At 40.5% G+C, this 26,206-nt stretch overlaps 1 protein-coding gene across 2 annotated transcripts in view; it reads left to right on the forward strand.

Annotated features, from left to right (window-relative positions):
• LOC148865000 (putative E3 ubiquitin-protein ligase XBAT35) overlaps nucleotides 1-26,206 on the forward strand; it is a 38,276-nt gene that overhangs the window by 7,278 nt on the left and 4,792 nt on the right. For both annotated transcript variants that reach the window (XM_088980754.1, XM_088980753.1), the window contains 2 exons: nucleotides 10,935-11,037; nucleotides 25,916-26,001. In XM_088980754.1, the coding sequence (XP_088836880.1) occupies nucleotides 10,935-11,037; nucleotides 25,916-26,001 (189 nt within the window). The remainder of the gene's footprint in view (nucleotides 1-10,934; nucleotides 11,038-25,915; nucleotides 26,002-26,206) is intronic.

Consider the following 26,206-nt stretch of genomic DNA (forward strand, 5'->3'; position numbering starts at 1 on the left):
ATTACTAAGGCTGACAGTGAAGATGCCATTGGGGGTTGGAGAATAGGGAGACACAAGTCCCCGTCACCCACCTTTAGTTTGCAGATGACCTAATGATCTTTTGTGAAGGAGGTTTTAGCGAAAAGGTAGCAAACCTAAAGGAGCTAATCAAAGGATTTGAAAGTATTTCTAATTTGAGAATAAATTTGGAAAAGAGCTGCATAGCGGGTATAAATTTGGAGGTAGGGGAGGCCGAGGCTATTGCGGAGTGTCTTGAGTGTTCCACCTCTGCTTGGCCTATGTCATATTTAGGGCTTCCTTTAGGGGCAAATCCTAGGGAGAGTAGATTTTGGACCCCTGTGATAGAAAAGTTTGAGAAGAGATTAGCCTCATGGAAGAGAAATTATGTCTCTTTAGGAGGGAGAATTACCCTAATAAGAGTTACCTTGGCTAACTTACCTACCTATTTTTGTTTGTTTTTAGGATACCGGTTAGGGAAGCTAGGAAACTGGAGAAGTTGATGAGAGATTTCTTATGGGAGTCGGGACAAAAAAAAAATGATCACTTGGTTAATTGGGAAATTGTGTGCAGAAGTAAAGAAGAGGGGGTTTGGGACTTGGGAGGGTAACTAGTAAAAATCAAACTCTGTTAGGGAAATGGTTGTGGCGATGGCCACTGGAAAGAGAGAGATTGTGGCATGAGGTGGTGGGAAGCATTCATGGGAGGTCAGAGAATGGATGGGATGTTGGTGTATCAAGGCAAGCTAACCTATTAATATCTTGTCCCTTTTCTGCAGACCTCTGGGCTTGGCTACTTTCGTTGTTTGGGAGTAGTTGGAGTCTACCAGCAGAAGTTCACATGCTCTTCAACCATTCTACCTTTTATTGGCCTACAACAATAGGGAGAATTATGTGGAGATGTGCTCGTGCTGCCTTGATTTGGACTCTTTGGGAAGAAAGGAATATTAAAATTTTTCAAGAAAAGGAAAGGAGCAATTGGGAATTGAAAGACTGTGTGTTAAATAGGGCAATACCTTGGCTAAAGACCTTGGAAATCTTTCATTAATTCTCCTTTAATGACCTTTGGAGAAATTGGTCAGCAGTAGGAAGGTGTTCATCTCTAAAGGACAAATCAATTACAAGCTGGTCTCCTCCATCCGAAGGCTCACTGAATTTGAACTTTGATGGAAGTAGCACGGGTAATCTAGGATTATCCGAAATGGGGGGGGGGTTGCTTTGAGAAATGAGAAGGGAGAGATTTTGTTGCTCTACTCAGGTCCCTTGGGAATTGGGGACTCCATCAGGGTAGAACTTTTAGCTGCTCTACAAGGGGTGCAATTTGCAAACCAGTTGGGGGCACAACACCTAACAATCGAGGGGGATTCCAAAGTGGTGGTGGGTTGGTTGAAAAATCCTGAAGAGGCTATGTGACGTTACAAGAATGAAATGAAGATATTTAGTTGGTTGACAAGGAATATGTTGGTCACTATACAGTGGGTGGGGAGATCAACAAATACTTTGTCAGATGTGTTAGCTAAGCAAGGGGTAAATATGTTTTGGGCTTAGTTGTGATTCTTGCTTTTCTTTCCTAGTTTACTTGTAAGATTCAAGGAGGGGCTGCAGCTTGCGCCTCCCTAGGATGTTGTATGAACTCACTCTAAATTTGCCTCTGAATTAATAAATTTATTATCATTCATCAAAAAAAAAAAAAAGAAAAACTTTGGGTTAAGATAGTGGGTAGTATTCATGGGGTTGCAGACAATGGATGGGACTCTGGGATTCTGGCAAGGACTACAAGAGCATCTACGTGGAAAGCCATTCAAGCTATTTTGCCCTTGTTCTCTCCCTAGATCAGGTATGATTTACACTTAGGTAACCTCATTAAATTTTGGGAACATGTTTGAGTTGGGGATACTTCTTTAAAAGACCAATTTCCGACTCTTTTTGCTATCTCTACCCTTAAAAATGAATCAGTTTCCTCCTTCCTTGTACCTTCCAACTCAACTTCTGGGTTTGGTTGGAACTTGGGTTTGAGAAGAGACATCAGGGACACAGAGTTAGGCTATACTTTATCCTTGTTATCCATCCTTGAAGGGGTGTCTTCCTAGAGCCAATAAAGGAAGATAGTAGAATTTGGACACTCACTCCCTCGGGTTCCTTCACCTGTGCCTCTTTCTTTAAAGCCCTAATACAACCTTCTTCTGCTAGACTGTCCTTTCCTGTTAAAGAGGTGTGGTGTCAACCTATACCTCCAAAGGTTGGGAGTTTCTGTTGGGAAGTCTTTTTGGAAAGATACAGGCGATTTACTTCAAAGAAAAAGACCTAATAGTTGTTTGTCTCTTCAGTGGTGTGTCCTCTTGTAAATCTGATGGTGAGTCTAGATACCATTTACTAATTTCCTGTCAGTTTGCTAAAGTCATTTGGGAATGGTTTACTTCTTTGTTTGGGTGCAGGTTGACTCCCCCTTTGAATGTGCAAAGCTTATTCACTTCCATGCCTAAATGGTTGACAAAAAGGGCCAAGACTATGCCGAGATGTGTTAGGGCTGCAGTTTGTTGGACTGTTTGGGAGGAGAGGAATTCATGGATTTTTTCAGATAAGGAGAGAAGCTTGGAATTAATTTTGGAGGTTATTCATATTAGGGTGATAAATTGGTTGAAAACTTTGGACTTGTTTGCAGATTTCTTAGTTGATGAGTTGCTAAGGAATTGGAAGGATGTTGCAGAATCAGCTTCAGTTAAAAAGGCTTCAAGTTCCTGCTCGACCCCTCCACCTTATGGTTTTACTAAACTGAATTTTGATGGCAGCAGTATGGGCAATCCAGGGCCCTCTGGAATAGGGGAGTGATAAGAGATGAAAAAGGGAATCTGTTAGCTATACATTCTGGTCCAATTGGGGTGGGAGATTCTTTGAGGGCTGAGATACTAGCAGCCCTTGAAGGGGTACAAAGGGTCAAGGACATGAATATTAATAGATTGATCATAGAAGGAGATTCTGAAATTGTGGTGAACTGGCTAAAAGAGGACAACTCTAGGCTCTGGAATTACAGCAATGAAAAGAAGAAATTTAAGTGGCTGACTAAGGACATTGAAATTCAATTTACATGGGTAAAGAGAAGTGCAAATTCATGTGCAGATGGTCTAGCTAGGCAAGGAGTGAACAGAAACTCTATGTTTTGGGCTGTGCTGTAATTGCTTTACATTTTGGGTGTACATTGGTTGTATCCGGGTGTTAAGATTGTTTAGCTCCTTTGCTTTGTAATTTTCAATACTTTAATAAAATTCACTGTTATTGATTAAAAAAAATTACAATGCAACCCAATATAATAGTTCCTGGGAAGCCCCTTGTTTAGCAAGAAAGTTAGCCATAGCATTTGCTGATCTGCCCACCCATTGGATTCTAATTGTCATGTGCCTTGTTAACCATTTCACCTTTTTTTTTCTAAGATGTTCCTGTAACTCCAAATGACAGAATCTGGATCCAACAGCCAACCTACAACCATCTTTGAGTCTCCTTCAATTAGTAACTTTTCCACCCTAATCTGATTGGCAGTCTTGATCTCTTGTACTGCATCTAGTAACTCAGCCCTTGTAGAATCACATATTCTCACCAGGCCTGAGAATAAGGATATGATATTGCTGTCCTCATTTCTCAGAACCCCTCCAATACCTGACAGTCCAGGATTACCCTGACTGTTCCCATCAAAGTTCAATTTAATAAAACCTTCCAGAGGTGGTATCCAGACTGCTATAATACTATTCTTCTTGAGAGAAATATTAGCTATTGCGGACCCACCCCTCCAACCGTCACCAAAGGAATAGGAATTAAAAGAATCTAGGGTTTTCATCCAATGGATTGCCCTTGTTACAAACTTTCACTTCTGAGAGGCTTCTCTCCTTTTCTTGGAAAAATCCTGGTATTCCTTCTTCCCTGGTTCCTTTCTTCTAGTTGATTCCACAACCACATTATACAATTTGATGAAATTCTCAGTTGTATAGAGAAAACTTTGTAACCAATTGAAACACTGATTTCTTTTTGCCTGAGCTGTTTGAGTTGATAATATTAGGTGGTAATACTACATTACTAATAATAGGAGATTTCAGTCACACTAGATTTGCACAAGGTCAGTGATGTGGACGCTTTTATTGGGAAGAAATATCGCCGCCGACAGCAGCCGTAAAGGGTGCAAGATTTGCTGATTCTCATCTTATCTAATTCTAGCTAGATACAGTTCTATCTTATCTGTTCAGTATTCTTATCTTATCTGTTTCCAGTAGTATGGATTAGTGGGGAGTCTTATCTGTTTAGTGTTCTTATCTTATCTGTTCAGTAGTATGGATTAGTAGGGAGTTTTCCTAATCAGTAAGGAGTCTTCCTAAAAGTAGGACTCTTATCTTCTTGTAATCTCCTATTTGAGGAGCTGATGATATTCAATAAAGGCATCAAAATTTTCAGTCAAGAGAGAGCAGAGGAGGGTTGGTGATCTCTTGGACAAATCACCATTAGGGCGTCAAGATAGGTTCCTCAAGAAAAGGGAGGAACAAGGGAAAACAAGAGGTTTTCCCCGTGGACCGTCCCGTGACGAGATCCTATTTGTGAGCCCTTAGCAATCTGGTATTAGAGCAAGGCGCCATGGGTGACCTGGAGCAGTTGACATCCAGGGTGCATGAACTGGAGCACAAGCTCGTGGAGAATAGCACGGAGGTGCGCGAGATCAAGGACGATGTCCGAGAGTTATGGCGCTTGATGGAGTTATATTTCTCTAACAAGGAAAGGAATCCAGAAGGGGCTGCAACCACAAACGGCCGCCGACCAGACATGGCGGAATTGTCCGGCGAGCAGTTGGTCGTCGCCCAGGGAGCCGCGGTTGTTCCCAAATACAGCAGGCTGGAGTTCCCTTCTTACAACGGTGCTGGAGATCCCTTGGGGTGGCTTTATCGATGTGAGCAGTTCTTCCGCAACCAACGGACAGAGGACAGAGACAAGGTAAGCCTAGCCACATTCCACTTGACGGAGGAGGCGCAACTCTGGTTCTATCGATTGGAACAGGAGGAACCTGGGCTCAGTTGGACCCAATTCAAATCCTACTGCCTTCTCAGGTTTGGGCCTCCATTAACAAGCAATCCATTAGGCGAACTGATCAACCTCAAACAGACGGGAACGGTGGCTGAATATTAGCGCCAGTTCCAGACCCTCCTTGCCAGAGAAGCATCGGTACGGCCAGACCAGCAGGTAGACATGTTCACCGCAGGGTTAGCAGAACCTTTGAGGGTGGATGTGGAGATGCAAAATCCCCCCAACCTGGTTACGACCATGAATCTAGCTCGCGCTTTTGAATGCAAGCTGCAACTCAACCACGAAACTTTCAGTATAGGGCGTCCGCCGACAACATGGGCACCCCCGAAAACACCCGGAATGGCCCCATCTTTTGCAGCCAGCCGAGAACAGAAGCCTCATACGAGCAACGTTCCGAGGTCGGCATCCAGTGTGAGAAGCAGCATGGTGGCCCCCCCATTAAGTGCTTGTCTAGGGCCGAGATGGCAGAACGCCGAGCGAAGGGACAGTGTTTCAACTGCGACGATCTTTATTCGGCGGGACACAGGTGCAAGAGACTTTTCTGCCTCCTAGTGGATGAACAAGAGGAAGACGAGGATGAACCCTCATCGTTCGAACCCGAGATTTCTCTCCACGCAATCACAGGAATAAGAACCTCTTAGACTATGCAGTTGCAGGCACGGGTTGCGGGAAGATCAGTACGGATCCTCGTTGATTCGGGAAGCACACACAATTTTGTAAGTAAGCAAGCTGCCCTTCAGTTGGAGCTGCCAATGGAAATCAGACCAAGACTGCAGGTAGCCGTAGCAAACGGTGAAAGAGTTCACAGTTCGGGAATCTGTAAGGACGTCCAAATACAGGTCGAATCTGAATCCTTCTTTGCTGATTTGTTTGTGCTATCCTTGGATGGATTTGATATAGTTCTTGGGGTAAAATGGTTGATCACCTTAGGCCCAATCCTATGGGATTTCAGCGCCCTAATGATGACATTCCGCTTGAATGGGAAGCAAGTTACTTGGCAGGGTAACAGGGTAAAGGCAAAAAAACAACAAGTTCATGCGCTCCAAGGTGAAACGATGCATGCAACGACTATGGAAAGGCTCCTTGCCGATTTTTCAAATGTGTTCCAAGAATCCAAGTGACTTCCTCCTTCTCGAGCTTGCGATCACCAGATCCCTCTGGTGACGGGTTCAGAACCAGTCGTCGTCGGATCCTATCGCTACCCACATCTGCAGAAAGACGAGATAGAGAAGCAATGTGCTGAAATGATGAAACAGGGGATCATCCACCTTAGCCATTCTCCTCCTCGCCAGTCCTGTTGGTGGCAAAGCGGGATGGTACTTGGAGATTTTGTGTTGACTACAGAGAGCTCAATAACCGGACTGTCAAGGATAAATTCCCTATTCCTATTGTGGACGAGTTGTTGGATGAACTTCATGGTGCCCAATACTTCTCCAAATTAGACCTCAGGTTGGGATACTTTCAGGTCCGAATGGCTTCCGGAGACGTTGAGAAAACTGCCTTCAGAACTCATCATGGCCACTTTGAGTTTTTAGTTATGTCGTTCAGTCTCACAAACGTCCCATCCACATTCCAGTCCTTAATGAATGAGGTATTTCAGTCCCACCTTCGCAAATTTGTTTTAGTGTTCTTTGACGACATTTCGGTTTACAATAAATCATGGATAGAGCATGTGCATCATTTGAGGACTGTTGTTGAGATCCTGCGCCAACACAAGCTCTTCCTTAAACGGTCCAAGTGCTCTTTTGGGGAGTGCCAGGTTCTTTACTTGGGTCATGTCATCAACGGGCAAGGTGTAATGGTGTACAGTTCCAAAATTCAAGCAATCAAGGAATGGCCCAAGCCCCAATCCGCTAAGGCTCTCCGCGGGTTCCTCGGTTTGATAGGATATTACCACAAGTTTGTACAGAATTATGGCCTGTTGGCTGCCCCATTAACCAACCTGCTAAAGAAGAATGCCTTTCATTGGGACGACACAACCAATGCGGCTTTTGCAAATTTACGGAATGCCCTCTCCTCCACTCCAGTTTTGCAATTACCGAACTTTGATCTCGAATTTACAGTTGAGTGCGATGCATCCGGAATAGGGATTGAAGTCGTATTACAACAACAAGGACACCCAATTGCCTTCTTCAGCCGTAAACTTGCTGACCGTCATTTAAAATTACCCGCCTATGAATGTGAATTGATTGGATTAGCTAGAGCAGTCCAACACTGGAGACTGTACTTGTGGGGAAGGTCATTCGTCATCAAAACTGATCACTATAGCCTCAAGTACTTGTTGGAGCAGTGACTTACCACTTCTCCTCAACAACATTGGGTTAGCAAGCTACTTGGTTTTGATTTCCGGGTAGACTACAAAGCGGGATCCTTAAATCGCGCCGCGGATGCATTGTCTAGAAGCGACAAGGACACTATGCTTCTTTGTGGGATCTCCCATCCCCGAGTCACCTTGTTAGACGACATCAAGAAGGTGATGCCACACTCACCAGAATGGACGATCCTTGTTTAGAAAATTCAGTCTGGAGCCGCCGACTCCAATTGGTCCCTTCATGACGGGCTTGTGATGTATAAAGGTCAGGTACATCTTCCAGCAGATTCCTCTTTAATTCCCTCCATCATCTCCAGTATTCATAACTCCACCCATGAAGGCATTCAGAAGACACTGCATCGCGTCCAAGCTGATTTCCACTGGCAAGGTATGAAGGCTTGTATTAGGGACTTTATCCAAAACTGCTCCACTCGTCAACAACACAAATGGGAAAACCTGCACCCGCCTGGCCTTCTTCAGCCCCTTTTGATTCCAGCACAAATATGGGCTGATATCTCCATGGATTTCATAGAGGGACTACCCAAGGTTGGAGGAAAATCAGTTCTTTACGTGGTGGTGGACCGCTTCTCTAAGTATGCCCATTTCATCCCTCTGTCACATCCGTACAGTGCTACTTCCGTCGCCCACGTTTTTTTTACTCATGTTTTCCGTCTACATGGGTTACCGGAATCTATTGTCAGCGACAAGGACCCGGTTTTTACTAGTACCTTCTGGAAGGGAATGTTTCGGTTACATGGTACCACCCTAGCTTTCTCTTTCGCATATCATCCTCAGTCGGACGGGCAAACGGAGGTGGTGAACCGAACGATTGAAATGTGTCTCCGTTGTTTTGTTGGAGATCAACCGTGACGGTGGGTTGATTGGCTTCCTTGGGCCGAGTATTGTTATAACACTGCCTATCATCTTCCTTAGGAATGACACCTTTCTAGGTCTATGGCCGTGACCCTCCTCGTTTGTTATCCTATGAACCCGGTTCTACTCGTTTGGAGGAGATTGATCGTTCCCTACAAGAACGCGATGCCCTTCTAGTTGAAGTTTCTCTTCGCTTACAACAAGCACAACTACGCATGAAGCATGCCTATGACCAGCATCATCGGGAATTGTCATTTGAACCGGGACAATTTGTTTGGTTGAAGCTTCAGCCCTATCGACAACGCTCCTTGGGTCACAGGGCTGCTCCTAAATTAGTTCCTAAATTTTATGGACCCTTCAAGGTTTTGTGGCGGATTGGTACGATTGCATACTAGCTGGATCTGCCAGAGCACAGTAGGATCCATGATGTTTTCCACATTTCCTTGCTCAAGCTGTTTAAGGGTATTCCTCCTAACAGAGTTCCCTCCTTACCACCCTTGAAAGAAGGCAAACTCATTCCCCAACCTCGGGCTCTTGTTCGCTCCAGAATCAATTGGGGTGTTCTTGAAGTCTTGGTGGAATGGGCCAACTTACCATCAGCCGAAGCTACCTGGATCCCTTTGACTGAGTTTCAAGACACATATCCTGGTTTTGAGCTTGAGGACAAGCTCTTAGTCTAGGAGGGGAGTAATGATGTGGACGCTTTTATTGGGAAGAAATGTCGCTGCCGGCAGCAGCAGTAAAGGGTGAAAGATTTGCTGATTCTCATCTTATCTAATTCTAGCTAGATACAATTCTATCTTATCTGTTCAGTATTCTTATCTTATTTATTTCCAGTAGTATGGATTAGTAGGGAGTCTTATCTGTTCAGTGTTCTTATCTTATCTGTTCAGTAGTATAGATTAGTAGGGAGTCTTCCTAATCAGTAAGGAGTCTTCCTAAAAGTAGGATTCTTATCTTCTTGTAATCTCCTATTTAAGGAGCTGATGATATTCAATAAAGGCATCGAAATTTTCAGTCAAGAGAGAGCAGAGGAGGGTTGGTGATCTCTTGGACAAATCACCATTAAGGCGCCAAGATAGGTTCCTCAAGAAAAGGGAGGAACAAGGGAAAACAAGAGGTTTTCCCCGTGGACCGACCCGTGACGAGATCCTATTCGCGGGCCCTTAGCAGTCAGATCCAAGAGGACCAAGAACTTGCTTTATGGTTGAGGGCTGCCACCTGATTGTGTAGCTCATTTGCCTACCTAAAAAGGAAAAAGGAAGCATGCTTTATATTAAAAGCCATTTCACCTACCTCTGCTAAACACAATGTATGGTGGTGCCTGATGTGTTAGCATTCCTTTTGGTTTGTTAAGTCATGGCTAGCGTATTGAAAACAATTCTATTGTTTTTAGGGTTCTTGATGCACATTTGCAACTGCATATTTTATGTTTCTAATTGTAGTGAGCTTTTCAATTGCAAACATCTAGGACATTGATTTTTTTTTTAAATTTCTAAACCAGGTTCAACAAATGACTTCATATTTGTTAAAAATTTCTAAACCGAGTTCAACAAATGACTTCATATTTGTTACTTTCATTGCCTTGAAAATGATTTGTGGAATGCATCCTTATGGCAGTGGTCTTCAAGTTTCTTTTTCTCCTTCAAATAGAGAAGTCTTTGCCTACAATGGCCTTACGCATATTTCCAATATCAATGAAAAAAATGTTCCTATTATCGGTTGTAGCTTTGAAGTGCATCAGAAGTTGCTATGTTTATCTAAACATTTGCTACATGAACATACACCTCTTATCCATCAATCCTTCTTCAAACACTACCATTGCCAACACTGTTCCTTCAGAATCTCTGTTCTTATCCAGTATTGTTTTCCTGTTCCAAGCTTTTTATTTTTGAAAGTTAAAAGGAAAAAAAATATTAAAATTGAAAAAAAAAAGAAGACTGATTACAATCACCATCCAGGTGTTAAGATAACACCCACCGAACAAACAACAAAAACATAATTCAATAGCACAACCATAAGGGAAAGAAAGAATGCCACCCCGAACAACACATCTTAAACATCTTCTTCAAACATTTTGTCTTGTCCATCTCTTTCCTCATTCCACACCTCTCCTCCTTCCCCAACAACGATCTTCTTCAAGCTCTCTTCCCTCTTGCTTTTCTCAAATGCTTTGAAAGCCCTTCTAGCAAACTCCTCTCTGCCCCAAAAAAAACAGACCTAAGCTCTTGCCCACCTTTACATCCCCATCAACCAAACACTCAATCTCCACTTCCCACTCTTGTCACTTGCACTGGCTGATGATGACACAGACAAGGACATCTATTTAATATTGTGTGTGTGTGTGTGTGTTGTGGGAAGGGGATGTCTGCTAAAGTTCCATTTTATGTGCTTTGCTAATTAAGGTGATAACAATACTTTTTTACTAGAATGATGAGGGGTGGGTGGAAACCATCATATCCATAGAACATGGTAATCAATTATATCTATATCTATATACATATATAGATTAGAGGAGAAGTTGAACTCACAACTTGTTTATTGCTGTATTTGAGTTTATGCAGCTCATACTTGTATACACCTTCAATTGATGCTATATTCTGTTATAGTGCTTTGTTCTTCTTTAGTTAAAACTAAATAATTAGTTTTTATAGACATTGTAAATTCCTTATGAGGAGTTTTTATTGAATGAGCAGGATGCACAACCTCGCACAGTTATTGCACTTTGGAAATCTAAGATTGAGGAACCAAAAATCAATCAACCTGATCCTTCGGTGATAATCTCTGACAAGTCAACAAGTAAGCTCTTTGATGATACCTTTGGACTTTTTTTTCCATTTCCATATGATGTATAATATTTTGAATTATAATTCTATTTTTGACTAGATATTGGCAAACTGCATTACATCCATGTTTTGTGTCATAGATAAATTAAGAATGTATTTATTAATTAATTTGTTTTTTTTTAATTGTGGTTAGAATATGTTTATGTTTTTTTCCCTATTTGGTTGTGGGAGGGGTTTGCAATTTCTCCAGGGGTGAAAAAGTGAACATCCTTCAGTTTGCAGATGATACCTTATGCTTTATTGATGCTTCTCTTGTATAGTTGGAAAATCTGCTTGGGATCCTCAGTTGGTTTGAAGTAGTCACAGGTTTGAAAGTCAACCATACTAAAAGTCAAATAATCCCAATGGGTGAAATCCCTAACCTCGAAGATTGTGCTAATGTTTTTGGATAGTTAGGTGGATCAGCTCCGGTAAGGTACCTGGGCCTTCCATTGGGGGCTAAATGTTCCTCCTTTGCCATATGGGATCCAATAATTGAAAGATTGTAAAGAAATTGTCCTCGTGGAAGGCTAAGTATCTCTTCTTTGGTGGTAGAGTGACCCTTCCAGAAAGTACTCTCTCCAACCTTCCTACCAACTTTCTTTCTCTTTTCCCTATCCCAAATAAAGTGGCTAGAAAAATAGAGACTCTCCAGAAAAGCTTTTTGTCGAGGGGTTGGGAGGAAGAAAGGAAAATCCACCTTGTGAATTGGAACCAAATTTGCCTTCCTAAGGAACAAGGGGGTCTAGCTTTGAGAAGAATTAAGGTGACAAATTCAGCACTGCTTTGCAAATAGATCTGGAGATTTGCCACTGAAAGGAGAGCTTGGTGGAGAAGCCTAATTGCATCTAAATTTAGGGTTGAGTGGGGAAACTGGAGAACTAACCCCCCCACTGGAGTTATTTTTTATGGAAAAGTATCATGATGGGTTTTCCCTTGTTTGATGGGGGAATTAATTTCAAAGTCGGAAAAGGGGATAAAATCAAAATTTGGAAAGATCATCGGTGTCTGAATCATTCCTTGGCTGATGAATTCCCTCTTACCTTCCAATGTGCCTCCAACCAGAATGCCTCGGTTGCTGAAACTTACACAGTTTTGGGCAATGAAGTGATTTGGGCTCCCCAACTTAGAAGATATCTTTTTGATTGGGAAATTCAAGAAGCTTCAAAACTGTTGGAGACTCTACAGGCTCAAATCATTGACCACAGTCAGGATGATCAGTGGAGTTGGATCTGGTCCAAAGCGGGTGTTTTCTCAGTTAAATCAATGGCTAGTAAACTTTGTATTAGAGTGGCATGGGGGATTTCCTTGCTAAACAGATTTGGAACTCAGTCTGCCCTTCTAAAGTTAACTTTCTAGTCTAGACAATGGCATTAGACAAATGTTTGTTCAGAACCAATCTTGAGAGAAGAGGATTGCAGATCCTGGATAAGTCCTGTGTCTTTTGTGGTGATCATCTGGAATCAACGAATCATATATGCATTCATTGCCCATTTGCTGCTCAGGTGTGGTATCATTTCTTGAAGGCGGTGGGGATTTGTTGGGTCATGCCTAAATCGGTTAAGGAATTACTATATTGCTGGAAGATTAGTAAATTGAAGAAAAGGGGGAAATTGGTTTGGATCACTATCCCGTCAGCTGTGATTTGGGCCATTTGGTTTGAGAGAAACAACAAAATTTTTAATCAAAGAGTGAGAGGATCCGAGGCTATAGTTCAGCTAGCTGTTGGTAAACTGCTCTCTTGGATTTCAGTCACCCCAGAATTCAGACACACAAATACGACTCATTTATTGAGAAATCAGTTAATTTGGTGCTTGTAATAGGGGTCCCTCAGGCCTGCCTGTTTGTTGGCAGGTTCTGTTTTGTACTTTTATGAGTTTGTTCTAATAAATTTATCTTACCTTTTCAAAACAAAAAAAAAATGCTTTGCATATCTATAATGTTACTATTAAAATGTCGAAAAGGAATGAAACCATGGAAGAAATCAAGTTTCTTTCAAATCCCATGACCAATTGCAATTTCATAATTTTTTGGTGATTTGGATTTTGGTTGATTTGAGTTTTTTTAAAAGTTATTTTCTAATTTGTTGGTAATAAGTTAATAGAGTAAGTTCAATAGGTGATAGAACCAGAGAAAGTAGACTAAGATGGTTTGGCCATCTAACACCAGTAAAAAAAGCAATTTATTACAAGTTGAAGGAGCTACAAGGGCTAGGGGCAGACCAAAAAGGACATGGGTTGGAGTAGTAATAGATGATTTGTGCGCTCATAATTTAACAGTTGATATGGCATTAAATAGAAAGGAATGATGCAACAGGATTTGTGTAGCTGACAACATTTAATTGGGATTAGATGACGATTTAAAATAATATAATATAATATAATTTTTGTATATACTATCAAAAGAATTTTACTTTTTTTATATCTTAGGTTTTTCTTGTGGGACATGGTTTGCTGGTTAAATAGAAATAAGGCCAAAAGGCCTTTACCAAATGTTGGTTCCAGTTATCTAGGATCTTGGGATGAGTGGACTGGATACAGACCTAAACTTTGGCTCGTCTCCCCCCTGCTCTCAGAATTGAACTCATGCTCTCATGCTTTTCAGCCCAAGATTTTACCAATTATACCAAACAATTATCCCTATAAAATGGAAATAAGGCACACAACAAAAAATGTAAGTGGTGAAAAGGTTCTTTTAAGTTTTCTTTCAATCAGTTGCAAGTTGAAGGGGCTAGAAGGGTTAGGAGCAAACCAAAAAGGACATTGGCTGAAGTGGTAAGAAATGATTTCTTTTTGAGAAGAGGTAAGGTAAATTGTATTAATTATCATCAATATGTGTAACTGTACAATGAGGTAAGGTAAATTGTATTAATGAAGAACTCTAATTTATTTGAGGAAGGAATTGGTTACAACTTGGGAAATGGGGAACGAATTAAATTTTGGAAAGACTCTTGGTGTCCTGAAGTGTGTCTGAAAGATGCCTTTCTTCTCTTGTATCAAATTTCTGTAAATCAGGATTCCTCGGTGGCTGAGAATTTCAATGTGGATGGTAACTCTTTCAGTTGGAACCTAACTTGTAGGAGACGTCTCTTTGACTGGGAAATTGAGGAGTATGCAAATCTGTTGGGTCTGCTCCATAACCAGAGGATTGACCCAAACATGGAGGATGCTTGGACATGGAAATGGGAAGCTGATGGCAGGTTCTCTGTAAAGTCTATGTTCAGTAAGTTGATAAGTTCAGGTCAGGGAAACTTTCCGGCTAGGCAGATTTGGAACTCAATCAGTCCTAAAGTGAAGTTTTTGCTCTGGACAATGGCTTTAAATAAATGCCTATCCAAAATTAATCTAGTGAAACGTGGCATACAGATTTTGGACATGTCATGTGGCTTGTATGGAGGGGCAGTAGAAATTACTGAACATCTGGCCTTACATTGCCCAGTCTCGAATTATATTTGGAGGCATTTTCTTCAAGCTTTGGAAATCAGCTGGGTAATGCCAAATTCTGTGAAGGATCTGCTGTTGTGTTGGCATATTGAAGGTCTCAGCAAGAAAGGTACCTTGGTTTGGAAGACTATCCCGGCTGCTGTGCTTTGGACTATCTGGATTGAAAGAAAAAACAGCATTTTTCAGGGCAAAGCTGAATCTCCAGAGGAAATGGTGCAGAAAGCTGTGGGTAAACTTCTGTCCTGGGTGTCGGCAACGGAGGTGTTTAAAAATCAGAATTTGAGTCTGTTGTTTAGATCTCAGAACTGGATGTATCTGTAATTTGTGGTGGCTCTAGGCGGCCTCTAATGGTCTAGGCTCCTTTGTACTGGTTATTGATTTAATAAAATCCTTACCTTTTCCAAAGAAAAAAAAAGACTCTGTACTTTACACAAGATTTAAGATTTCCCCAAAAAAGTTAACAGCCAAAAAAGAGGAGAGATTACTGTCATTTGAAAAATGGAGAGATTGATAACTGTTGTCTTGGAGCCTCCACTACACCATTGTTCACTTTCTCCAGCAGATTACTCTTCTGTTCAAGGATTCTTGAGTTTCTTTCCAACCAAACTAACCACAAAACAGCCAAGGGAAGCAGGATTTAAGTGCTCGCAATTTAACAATAGATATTGCATTAAACAGAAAGGAATGGTGAAACAGGATTCAAATAGCTGACCCCATATAGTTGGGGTATGGTTTCGATGATGACTACGACAACAACGATGATTAGTGGTGTGTTGGTATGGAGTTTCCACAAACAAGGGGTGCATCAAATAGTTAGGTTGCATTCTTTCTGTGTAAAAATAGTTGCTGTAATTCCCTATTCTAACCTATCAAGCCTAACTTTTTAATGTTAGGACTATTAGGATCAATATCTTAAATTTAGAAGAGATCTTTCTTTGTTGACTAGTCAAAGAGGCCAATACAACTAGTCATCACTTTACTGCATCAGTAAATTGGGTGAAGCAGCAATCATGCCACTTTTATTCACCCTATTGTTCTGGGGTCAAAACTTGCCCATTTTTCATGGTATTGGTGTCATTTAGGGCTGCAACTTTGGCTGGCTTTGGGTTGAGCATTTTTAAAATTTAAATGGTACCACCCCAAGGGCCTAGGGGTTTGATAGAGTGTAAATTCTTCAAGTTGGGTATCCAACTTGCATCCCTAGTGACATTAAGTTGGTTATCTATCCAACGAGACCAAGATCTTGTACCTGTGATGCATTTTGAGCAAGTTACGACCATTTTAACTAAGTAGGCGCTTGCAACAGAATAGAAAGTTTTATACCTTAAAGTTGCATTTTTTGTTCTAGTTTTAGTAAGATTAGCATTGAACATTAGCGGTCAAGAGCCCATATTTAAGTGTTTGTATGGGCTATACATTGATTTGTTTTTGTTGTAAAGCAATTAGGAGTTATTTCAGGTCAATTTAATCCAAATTGGAATTTCTAAAGGGAGATACAATCCAACATTTCTTTTTGATGAGTAAAAGTTTGGTTTAGTGAATTTTAGTTGTTGCTAATTATCTCTGCCTCTCTTCAACTTTTTAATTAAAACCGCTTATTCTTATCATTTTTGGCAAACAGATATGACCATACCCTACGTATTTCCTTTTAGGAATAATAATCTGCTTTGACTCTTTTTTATTAATAGATGTATGGATATTTGGGATAATGGCATTGGACCTTTATACAACATCTCCATTAATTATTTCTACGGATTTTTTTTTTCTTTTGTCTTGTGTTGTTGGTAGCATAATTTCTTTTCTTTAATATCTGGATTAGCCTAGTATCCTAATCTGTTGTGTTTTGCTTAACGTTTAATATAGTTTCTTTTCATATTAGATGGAGGTGGATATTTTGGCATACACTTGATTATAATTGAAAAAACAATATATATTTCAGTTCAGCAATAACAACCACAAACACACACACAAACTAGTATTGTAGCATCTTATGCTTCTAAGTTGTAATTGCTGAAGTAACAGAGAACACGATGGCATATTTGATCAGTGTTTGGGATTAATATGCCATTGTGTTCTCTGCTACTTCAGCAATTACAACCTAGAAGCATAAGATGCTACAATACTGGTTTGTGTGTGTGTGTGTGTGGTTGTTATTGCTGAGATATATATTGTTTTTTCAATTATAATCAAGTGTATGCCAAAATATCCACCTCCATCTAATATGAAAAGAAACTATATTAAACATTAAGCAAAATACAACAGATTAGGATACTAGGCTAAGCCAGATATTAAAGATCAGAAATTATGCTACCAACAACACAAGACAAAAGGAAAAGGAAATAATTCGTAGAAGTAATTAATGGAAATGTTGTATAAAGGTCCAATGCCATTATCCCAATTATCCATACATCTATGAATAAAAAAGAGTCTAAGCAGATTATTATTCCTAAAAGGGAAATACGTAGGGTATGGTTATATATGTTTGCCAAAAATGATAAGAATAAGTGGTTTTAATTATAGTCAGCTCATTACATTTTGAAAGTCAGCACTAGTATTTTGTGATGTTATAGTCAGTTCATTACATTTTGATTGACAATTTGTTTGGTTGGGCTTAAATTCAACCCAACATTCTCCTGTAACAGATTTTGGACTGTAGCATATCTAGTCCAGAAATTTCTTGCAGGAGACTTTCAAGTTTTAGAGATTCAGTTTCAAATTCCTGGGTGGAGCCAAATGGATTTTATACTATTAAGATGTGCTGGTTTGCCACTTGGTTACAACACTGTTATCCACTATTAAGAAGCTGGTTTGCCACCTGTTACAGCACTATTAAGATGTGCTAGTTTGCCACTTGGTTGCAGCACTGTTGTCCACTATTAAGAAGCTGGTTTTCCACCTGTTACAGCACTATTAAGATATGTTGGGGACAGATGTGCTGGTTTGCCACTTGGTAACAACACTATTATCCATTATTAAGATGCTGGTTTGCCACCTATTACAACATTATTAAAATGTCTTGGGGGACAGATGTGCTAGTTTGCCACCTGCAACAACACATAGTGCCATGTGGTTACAGCACTATTATCCATTATTAAGATGTGGGTCTTATCCGCTATTACAACACAGGATGTGGATCTCGTCTACCTTAAAAGGATAGAATTTTTAGTCCCAAATATTCCACGGTGCTCTGATAACCATTATTTGCAATATATGGGTAGATTTGTAGAGAAATCATACAATGAATTAATTTGAAGTCTATAATCAGTCCTGATTTAGATTAATATACAACAGAGAGCTTTACTCTCTACATTGGTTTTCATAGGGATTGGAACCAATAGTTCTAAACAAAGGGAAAGATAACTCTCCCAAATGGAACCATAAGGTCCAAGGAAAGCTGAGTCCTCCCAAATCGGAACTGTTGAGTCCAAGGAAGACCAGCTAAGACTATCAAAATGGTAGCTTTCCAAATGGAACCATAAAGTCCAAGGAAAGTTGACCCCTCCCAAAGTGGAACTATTAAATCCAAGGAAGACCAACTGATGATCAAAATAGTAGATTTCTTGGTAAAAAAGAAGAGAGAGAGAGAAATAATGAAGAAAAAAAAAATAAAGGAAAGCAGTTTACTTGAGTTAGCTTCAAAGAAAAGTGACGCCCCAAACTTGTCTTATTTGGTAGAAGCAAAAAAAAAAAAAAAAAAAAAAACAGCAGAAACAAGAATTTATGATCCCAGGAGAATGATTCATATTTGAATCACATGATTTATGTGATAGGGACTAAGGTCAAGCCTTATCTCCTAGATAAGAAGATAAGGCTTGAGGGGGCCAGATTCATATTTGAATCACATGATTTATGTGATAGGGACTAAGGTCAAGCCTTATCTCCTAGATAAGAAGATAAGGCTTGAGGGGGCCAGATTTGATAGTTGGCCCATTTCACATAAATTTAAAATTTAAATTATTTTGGTTATGGGGGGAGTTAAGCAACCACCCCATGTATGAAGAGTGGGGAGGTTGCTCTAACCTCCCTACCCATAATTGCCTCCTTTATAAAAGGGAGAGAGGAGAGGAAAAAATGGGCGACGGATAGAGAAAGAAAGGAGAAAAGAGAGAAGAGAGAGAATAAGAGAGAAAATAGAAGAGAGAACTGCAATTCTGCTAATTGAAGAGGATAAATACATAGGTACCAGATTATTTTTTCTTTTGGTCTCTTATCTTCTATCCCTTTAAGCTTTATCTACTCTCAATCCTTATCTCTTTTTCTCTCTAGAGTTCTATTAGAACTCTAAATCTTATCTCTAGAGTTCTATTAGAGTTCTCTCTCTCACTCTTTCTTTGATTGGTTGTATTATATCTAATGGATTTTGCTCACCTCAAAGAATAGAATTCTCAGTGGGTTTCTCAGTTTGTTAAAATAGATTAAAAATAAAAACTAGTACCTGGGACCCGCTGTCCTGTTCGCTGGATTTTATCCACCTCAAAAGAATAGAATTCTCAATGGACTGCCTAGTAATACAACAGATTAAAAAAAAGAAAACAAAGGTTCATACTTGGGACCCACTGTTATTAATGAGCTGCCAAGTGTTTCAACAAGTATATTGATACCTGTAAACAAAACCAATAAAAGTCAATATCTAGAATACCATATTCGGTGGGTCTCATCCACCTCAAAAGAATACCATCGGTGGATCATCCACTGTTATAAAGATACACATGATTCTATTTTAATGGGTCCCACCCATAGGATCTAATGATCAGAAATTAATAATTGGGGGACCCACTGTCACACTCGGTGGATCTTATCCACCTCAAAAGAAGGTCAACAATGGACTATCCACTGTTACGACAAGTTAGATTGTTCTGATTTGGTGGGTCCCACCCATTATAAAAAAAGGGGGGCTTAATAACAAGAATTCAATGCTGTAGTGGGCTATATCCACTGTCATAACAGGTGTTAAATAACTTGATTTGGTGGGGGCCCATTCATCATAGTAGGTCCCACTTAAAATATTCAAGCGGGCCATGCCTACTATCAAATCAACATAGTGGGTCCCACTTGTAGCGGGACTCACTGTTAAAATATTTAAGTTTAAAATGTCAAAGTGGGCCACTTTTCATCATAGTGGGTCCCATCCATCAGCGGGTTCTACTGTTAAAATAATTAAGTTTAAAATATCAAAGTGGGTCATGTCCATTATCAGATTTGTATAGTGGGTCCCATTTTTAGCAGGGTCCATCGTTAAAATATTTATGTAGGCCATGCCCACCATTAAATCTGCATAGTGAGTCCCACTTTTTACCGATTAACGGACCTGCTATTAAGACGTATAAGTTTAAAATACATAAGTATCCAATAGTGTATGGGTCCCATAACCTATCTACCAAATGGGGGGCATGCTCATGGGTATAACCCACTAAGAGTTCAAGTTGGTGGGCGTGCTTATACCTGTTACTGGGTTTAACCCTTACATAGTAACTCTTTCACATAATATCAAAATCAAAGGGTATTTTCTCTAAGGAATATAATGACGGGGTTTTAGCAGACATGGTGTGCACTTATACACTCTTAATAGGGAAACCCTAATTCTACTCAAGTTCTTTTTTTGTGAATTATGATAAAAAAATCAGTAACAGTAAAAATTTATTAAAATCAATTAAAGTACAAAAAAGTAAAAGAATGGTTAGCCTTAACTACCATCAATGTGTGATTGAATACACTTGCCAACTCCTTTTGAATCTTACAATAGATTACCCCAAAACATTTGTACTCTGTTTGCCCCTTGCCAAGCCATTGTATCGATTAGTCCATTTGCTGATCTTCTTTTTTCAAATGAATCTTGCATTTACTTCAGCTGCCAATTTCCCAATCTCCTTCAATTGATACTGTTGAGTTTGTCCAGTTTGTTTTTATTTAGTTAGGAAGTTGTTGGGCTTTAGGCCCATTAGTTTATGTTTTTTTAAGTTGTGACTGTTCAGCTTTTAGTAGCCGCCCTACTAAGGGCATCCTTGTAATATCTCATCTTTTTAAGTTAAGTATAAATATAATGAGAGGGGGGCGGCTAGGGTTAATTTCATAATCCTGGTTGACTTCCTACTCTCTTCTTCTTCTCCTTTCTTCTCTACTGTTGGAATCTTTATCTTCCCCCTCTTTCCTTCACAAGAAACTCGACTAGATCTGCAATTAGTGATCTCTACTTGGTATCAGAGCAGGCCGAAGGTTCCTTGAAGTTGTTCTCTCATGCAGCCCTAGATCGGCCGACTGCATGGTGATTTAAGAGGCTGATCGAAGCTCTCAGGTAAGCCCAGTTTTTGGATTTTTTTGGTGGATTTGTGTACCTTGTAGTTGGTCTAGGGTTTCTCATCAAAATCAGGAAAAACTAGAGAAAGGGGAAGAGTCTTGTTTCTGTTGGACTCTTCAATTTTGACCTAGGAAGTGGCGCCCTAAATTTTTAGGGTTCCTTGGAGATTTTTTAAGGGGCGATTAAAGTCCTACCTGATTTGGAGGCTTCTAGAGAGGGCGGCTGCCTCTTCTCTCTCTTCTCTCATCTCACAGAAAAGGAATCTTTTGTGGGAAGAAAGTCTAGGACACCAGAAAGGTGTTTTGTTTGATCTTGCTGCAAATTTCAGTTATTTTCTTTACATTTTTTGAGAAGCATGGAGGGCCACGGAGTTGAAAATAAGCCCGGGAGTGAAATGAGACTAGTGGGAGGAGGTGTTGGAGACCCTTTTGGGGCTGTGACCATTACTACAGTTAGGTTGGATGGTGCAAATTACTTAGAATGGTCACAATCTGCAACGATGGCCATTGGTGCTCGTGGGAATTAGGGTATATCACTGGTGAAGAGGTGAAACCCAAAACTAGCAACTCCCGGTGGGTACAGGAGAATTATATGGTGATGAATTGGTTGTGTAATTCCATGTTGCCACATATAAGTAAAAATTTTTTATGGGCAAATACAACTAAGGAAATATGGGATGGGGTTGCAGAAACCTATTCACAAAGGGAGAATGTTGCTAGGGCTTATCAATTGAGAAATCAGATTATTGCTACAAGGCAGGGAGATAGATCTGTTGCAGCCTATTTTTCAGTCCTTAAAACCCTGTGACATGAGATTGACCATTTAAAGACATTTGCTTGGGAAACCACTAAGGATGCAACTACCTATCAGAAACATCTAGAGAAGTATAGGGTGTTTGAATTCCTTGTTGGCCTTAATCCTGAGTATGATATTGCACGACAACACCTTCTTTCCAGGGACAGGGGAGGAGTGTAGGAGAGATGTGATGATGAAAAACCTTATTTCTGATCACTCTACCATGGTAAGTGCTGTGAAACCTAAACAAAGTGGCAGTGACATCAAGATGGAAGATAAAAGAGATTTGATCTGTGACTACTGTAAGAAGCCTAAACATACAAGAGATACTTGTTGGAAGCTTCACCCACATCTTGTGCCGACTAGATTGAAAAATAAGAAGGGAAATGCACACATGGCAGTTACTGGTGACATTCCGGCCCCTCCTACTACAACTGCTCTAGAGTCTGTTGCAGCTGCTATAGTAAGGGCCGAACTTGAGAGGTATGGGCTACTTCTAAACCAGCGGGATACAGCCAGTTCAAGTTCAACTGCAAGCGGACAGCAAGGTACAGGTGGCACTGGTGGAGTCCACTCTACTTCCTTTGTTCACGCAGGTAGTTCACACGTCACTGCAAATTATGTTTCCACTTCAGGTAAGGAGGGACCTCCTTGGATTATAGATTTTGGAGCCTCAAAGCACATGACCCAGAGCTCTACTATTTTTTCAACTTACCAGCTCTGTTCTAGCAGAGATAGGGTCTCCACAGCTGATGGATCCCATGTTCCTATTGCTGGGAAGGGATCTGTCAAGATTAGTGATTCTATTTCTCTACCCTCTGTCCTTCATGTTCCTAGATTGAGCACTAATTTGTTATCTGTTAGTAGTTTGACTAAGAACCTGAACTGCCCAGTAATTTTTTCTCCTGGCCGTTGTATTTTGCAGGATCTGGATTCAAAGAGGACGATTAGGAGTGGCCGCGAAGTGAATGGAATCTACCTCCTAGATGTACTTCCTTCTCATTAGAGTCATCATGTCAGCAGGGATAGTGAGTTAGGGTCTGTGAGTCAAATTATGCTTTGGCATAATCGTTTGGGTCATTTACCATTTTCTTCTTTGAGTTTTTTGTTTCCAAAACTTTGAGTCTGTTAGTTTGTCAAGTCAGGAGTGTGAAGGTTGTCAACTTGGAAAGCATTGTAGACATTCATTTAAACCTAGTAATAAAAATGTTCTTCTTCTTTTGATGTTATTCATTTGGATATGTGGGGCTCTTACCATGTTCCTTTTATGGGAGGCTATCGCTATTTTCTCTTATTTGTGGATGATTTCTCACGATACTCTTGGATTTACCTGATGAGATCCCGAGATGAGGTACCATCCTTGGTGAGGCAATTTCATCAGATGGTACTAACACAATTTGGAACAAGAATAAAGATGCTCAGATCTGACAATGCCAGGGAATATTTTGAAAGACATCTTGCCTCATATCTGTTAGAATATGGTGTTGTCCATCAGAGCAGTTGCCCCTACAGTTCATAGCAGAATGGTGTTGCAGAAAGGAAGAACAGATACATTGTTGAGACTGCAAGAAGCATGATGATCACATCTACAATTCCGGTTCGTTTTTGGGGTGATGCAGTTCTCACAGCAGTATATCTGATTAACAGGGTGCCCTCTTGTATACTTGGATTCAGCACCCCATTCAGTCTTCTTTTTCCTCAGGGGGAGATGTTTCATATTCCTCTTAGGGTGTTTGGGTGTGTCTTCTTTGCACATATCCTTGGTCCTCACCGCTCGAAGCTTGATCCCAAGGCAAAGAAGTGTGCCTTCCTTGGATATGCAGAGAATTAGAAAGGGTACTGCTGCTACGATCCAGTCTCTGGGAGCCGGTATATTACCATGGATGTCACCTTTTTTGAATCCACGTACTTCTTCTCAAGGAATCATTCTCAGGGGGAGTGTTTTGGGGAAGTGAGTCAGTAATCTATTCCTCTCCCAGTTCCAGTCCCTGTGTCTACTCCTGTGCTTGACCACCACCCTTTGGCACCTACCTTGCCACCTCCTTTGCGTTCTGCTTCTCAGCATTACTTACGATAAAGACTTCACAAGGAGGTTGATTCCACTACAGCAAAACTCACATCACTTCCTGTCGATTCCTTGGAGACTCCAGATTCGGCTGCCATGGATTCAGGTATTCCTCTTGGTCCTACTATTGTTTCAGTTCCCATTAATCCTACTAACTCTGTTACAGATAACCTTGATCTCCCTATTGCTCTCAGAAAAGGGAAGAGAAAGTTTTACTGCTCATTGTATTTCACAGTACTTATCCTACAATGGACTTTCTCCTACCGTGCTTTTCTCTCCTCTCTGGATTTAGTGTCTATACCCAAGGGTGTTAGTGAGGCTCTCTCCAAACCTGTGTGGAAGACAACTATGCAAGAAGAGATGGCAGCTTTGATTAAGAATCAGACATGGGACATTGTGGATCTACCAGAAAGCAAGGAGATAGTTGGATGCAGATGGGTTTACACAGTAAAATATAAGGCAGATGGAAGTATAGAAAGGTACAAGGCAAGACTTGTTGCAAAAGGGTACACACAGACCTATGGCATTGATTACTTAGAGACCTTTGCGCCAGTTGCAAAGATGACCTTCGTTCGGATACTTCTTTCTCTTGCTGCCTCATACTCTTGGCCCTTGTTTCAACTTGATGTGAAGAATGCTTTCCTAAATGGGGTTCTGCAAGAAGAAGTGTATATGGATCTTCCTGCTGGTTTTTACAATGATACTGAAAAGGGAAAGGTATGCAGGCTTAAGAAGTCACTTTATGGCTTGAAACAATCTCCCAAAGCATGGTTTGATAGATTCAGACAGGCCTTGATTGCTTTTGGCTACACTCAGACTCAATCTGATCACACCTTGTTTGTGAAGCGAAGGGGATCTTTGGTGTCAGTCCTAATTGTTTATGTGGATGATATTGTTGTCACCGGGAGTGATCTGAGTGAGATTGATGGTCTTAAAAAGAACCTACATAAAGAATTTGAAATTAAGGATCTTGGAGAACTGAGATACTTTAGGCATTGAAGTTGCAAGATCAAAACATGGAATTTTTATCTCACAAAAGAAGTATGTCTTGGATCTTCTTCAAGAGACAGGGAAGCTTGGAACAAAGGCAATCAGCACCCCTATTGATCAGAACCATAAAATCAATGCATCAGAAGGTGAACCAGTAAAGGACATTGGGAGATATCAGAGACTTGTGGGTCGACTGCTATACTTGTGTATGACAAGACCATACATCTCCTATGCAGTAAGTGTAGTTAGTCAATACATTTATGCTCCACGAGTCCAGCATTGGGAGGCAGTTGACAGGATTCTTGCTTATCTGAAGGGACACCCGGGCAGAGGCATATTGTTTACTGATCATGGATAGTTGAAACTAGAGGCTTATATAGATTGGGCAGGATGCCTTGATGATAGGAGATCAACTTCAGGAGTGTGCACCCTAGTTGGGGGTAACCTTGTCTCATGGAAGAGTAAGAAACAAACAATGGTGGCAAGATCAAGTGCTGAAGCCGAATACAGGGCCATGGCGTTTCAGAACTTCTCTGGATCCATTCCCTGTTAGAAGAAATTGGTGTACAGGTAGAAGAACCTATGATGCTATACTGTGATAACCAAGCAACAATTGACATTGCCCATAACCCAGTCCAGCATGACCAAACTAAGCACATTGAAGTGGATAGGCATTTTATCAGAGGAAGGGTAACTTCTGGAGAAGTTTGTCTTCCATACATTGCTTCTGATCTGCAGCTCGTTGATGTTCTCACAAAAGGCATTGCAAAGAACAAGCTGGAGCATGATCTACACAAGTTGGGAATGTGAGACATTTACTCCCAACTTGAGTGGGAGTGTTGACTTAGTCCGGTTTGTTTTTATTTAGTTAGGAATATGCTTTTTTAAGTTGTGACTGTTCAGCTTTTAGTAGCCGCCCTACTAAGGGCATCCTTGTAATATCTCATATTTTTAAGTTAAGTATAAATATAATGAGAGGGGGGCGGCTAGGGTTAATTTCATAATCCTGGTTGACTTCCTACTCTCTTCTTCTTCTTCTCCTTTCTTCTCTACTGCTGAAATCTTCATCATCCCCCTCTTTCCTTCACAAGAAACTCGACTAAATCTGCAATTAGTGATCTCTACTGATACCAATACTGCTGAGGGCTTTGCTTATTTTCATATTTGGGTGGAGGGGTGCATTAGAGGTTTGTTGCACCTTGTATTCACTTTGAATTGTTACCTTTTGTTATTCGTCAACCTTGATTTTGTGTGCTCTTTACAGAAACACGCTATAAGTTCGCATCTGCAAATGAGGGTGACAAGCAGCAAGTTTTCTTGTTTTATAATGCATGTAGGGGAGTTTCCCAGGTATGACTTCAAACAAAGTTCTATTGTGTTTCATACACTTTTGAAACTATACAAGCATGCTACATTCTTTTGCCTTTGGATGTGGGATCAACAGGATCCACTGCAACTTGACAAAAGATTCTCTTAAACTGAGAGTTTGCCTGGATGTTAATTGAGAAATTTGTTGTTGACCTTACTAAATCTTTGTTGGGTGCTTTTCTTTTGA

The sequence above is a fragment of the Nelumbo lutea genome, chromosome 3 (assembly GCF_056320005.1).
Source record: "Nelumbo lutea isolate HS-2025 chromosome 3, American lotus-T2T, whole genome shotgun sequence".
NCBI lineage: Eukaryota > Viridiplantae > Streptophyta > Magnoliopsida > Proteales > Nelumbonaceae > Nelumbo > Nelumbo lutea.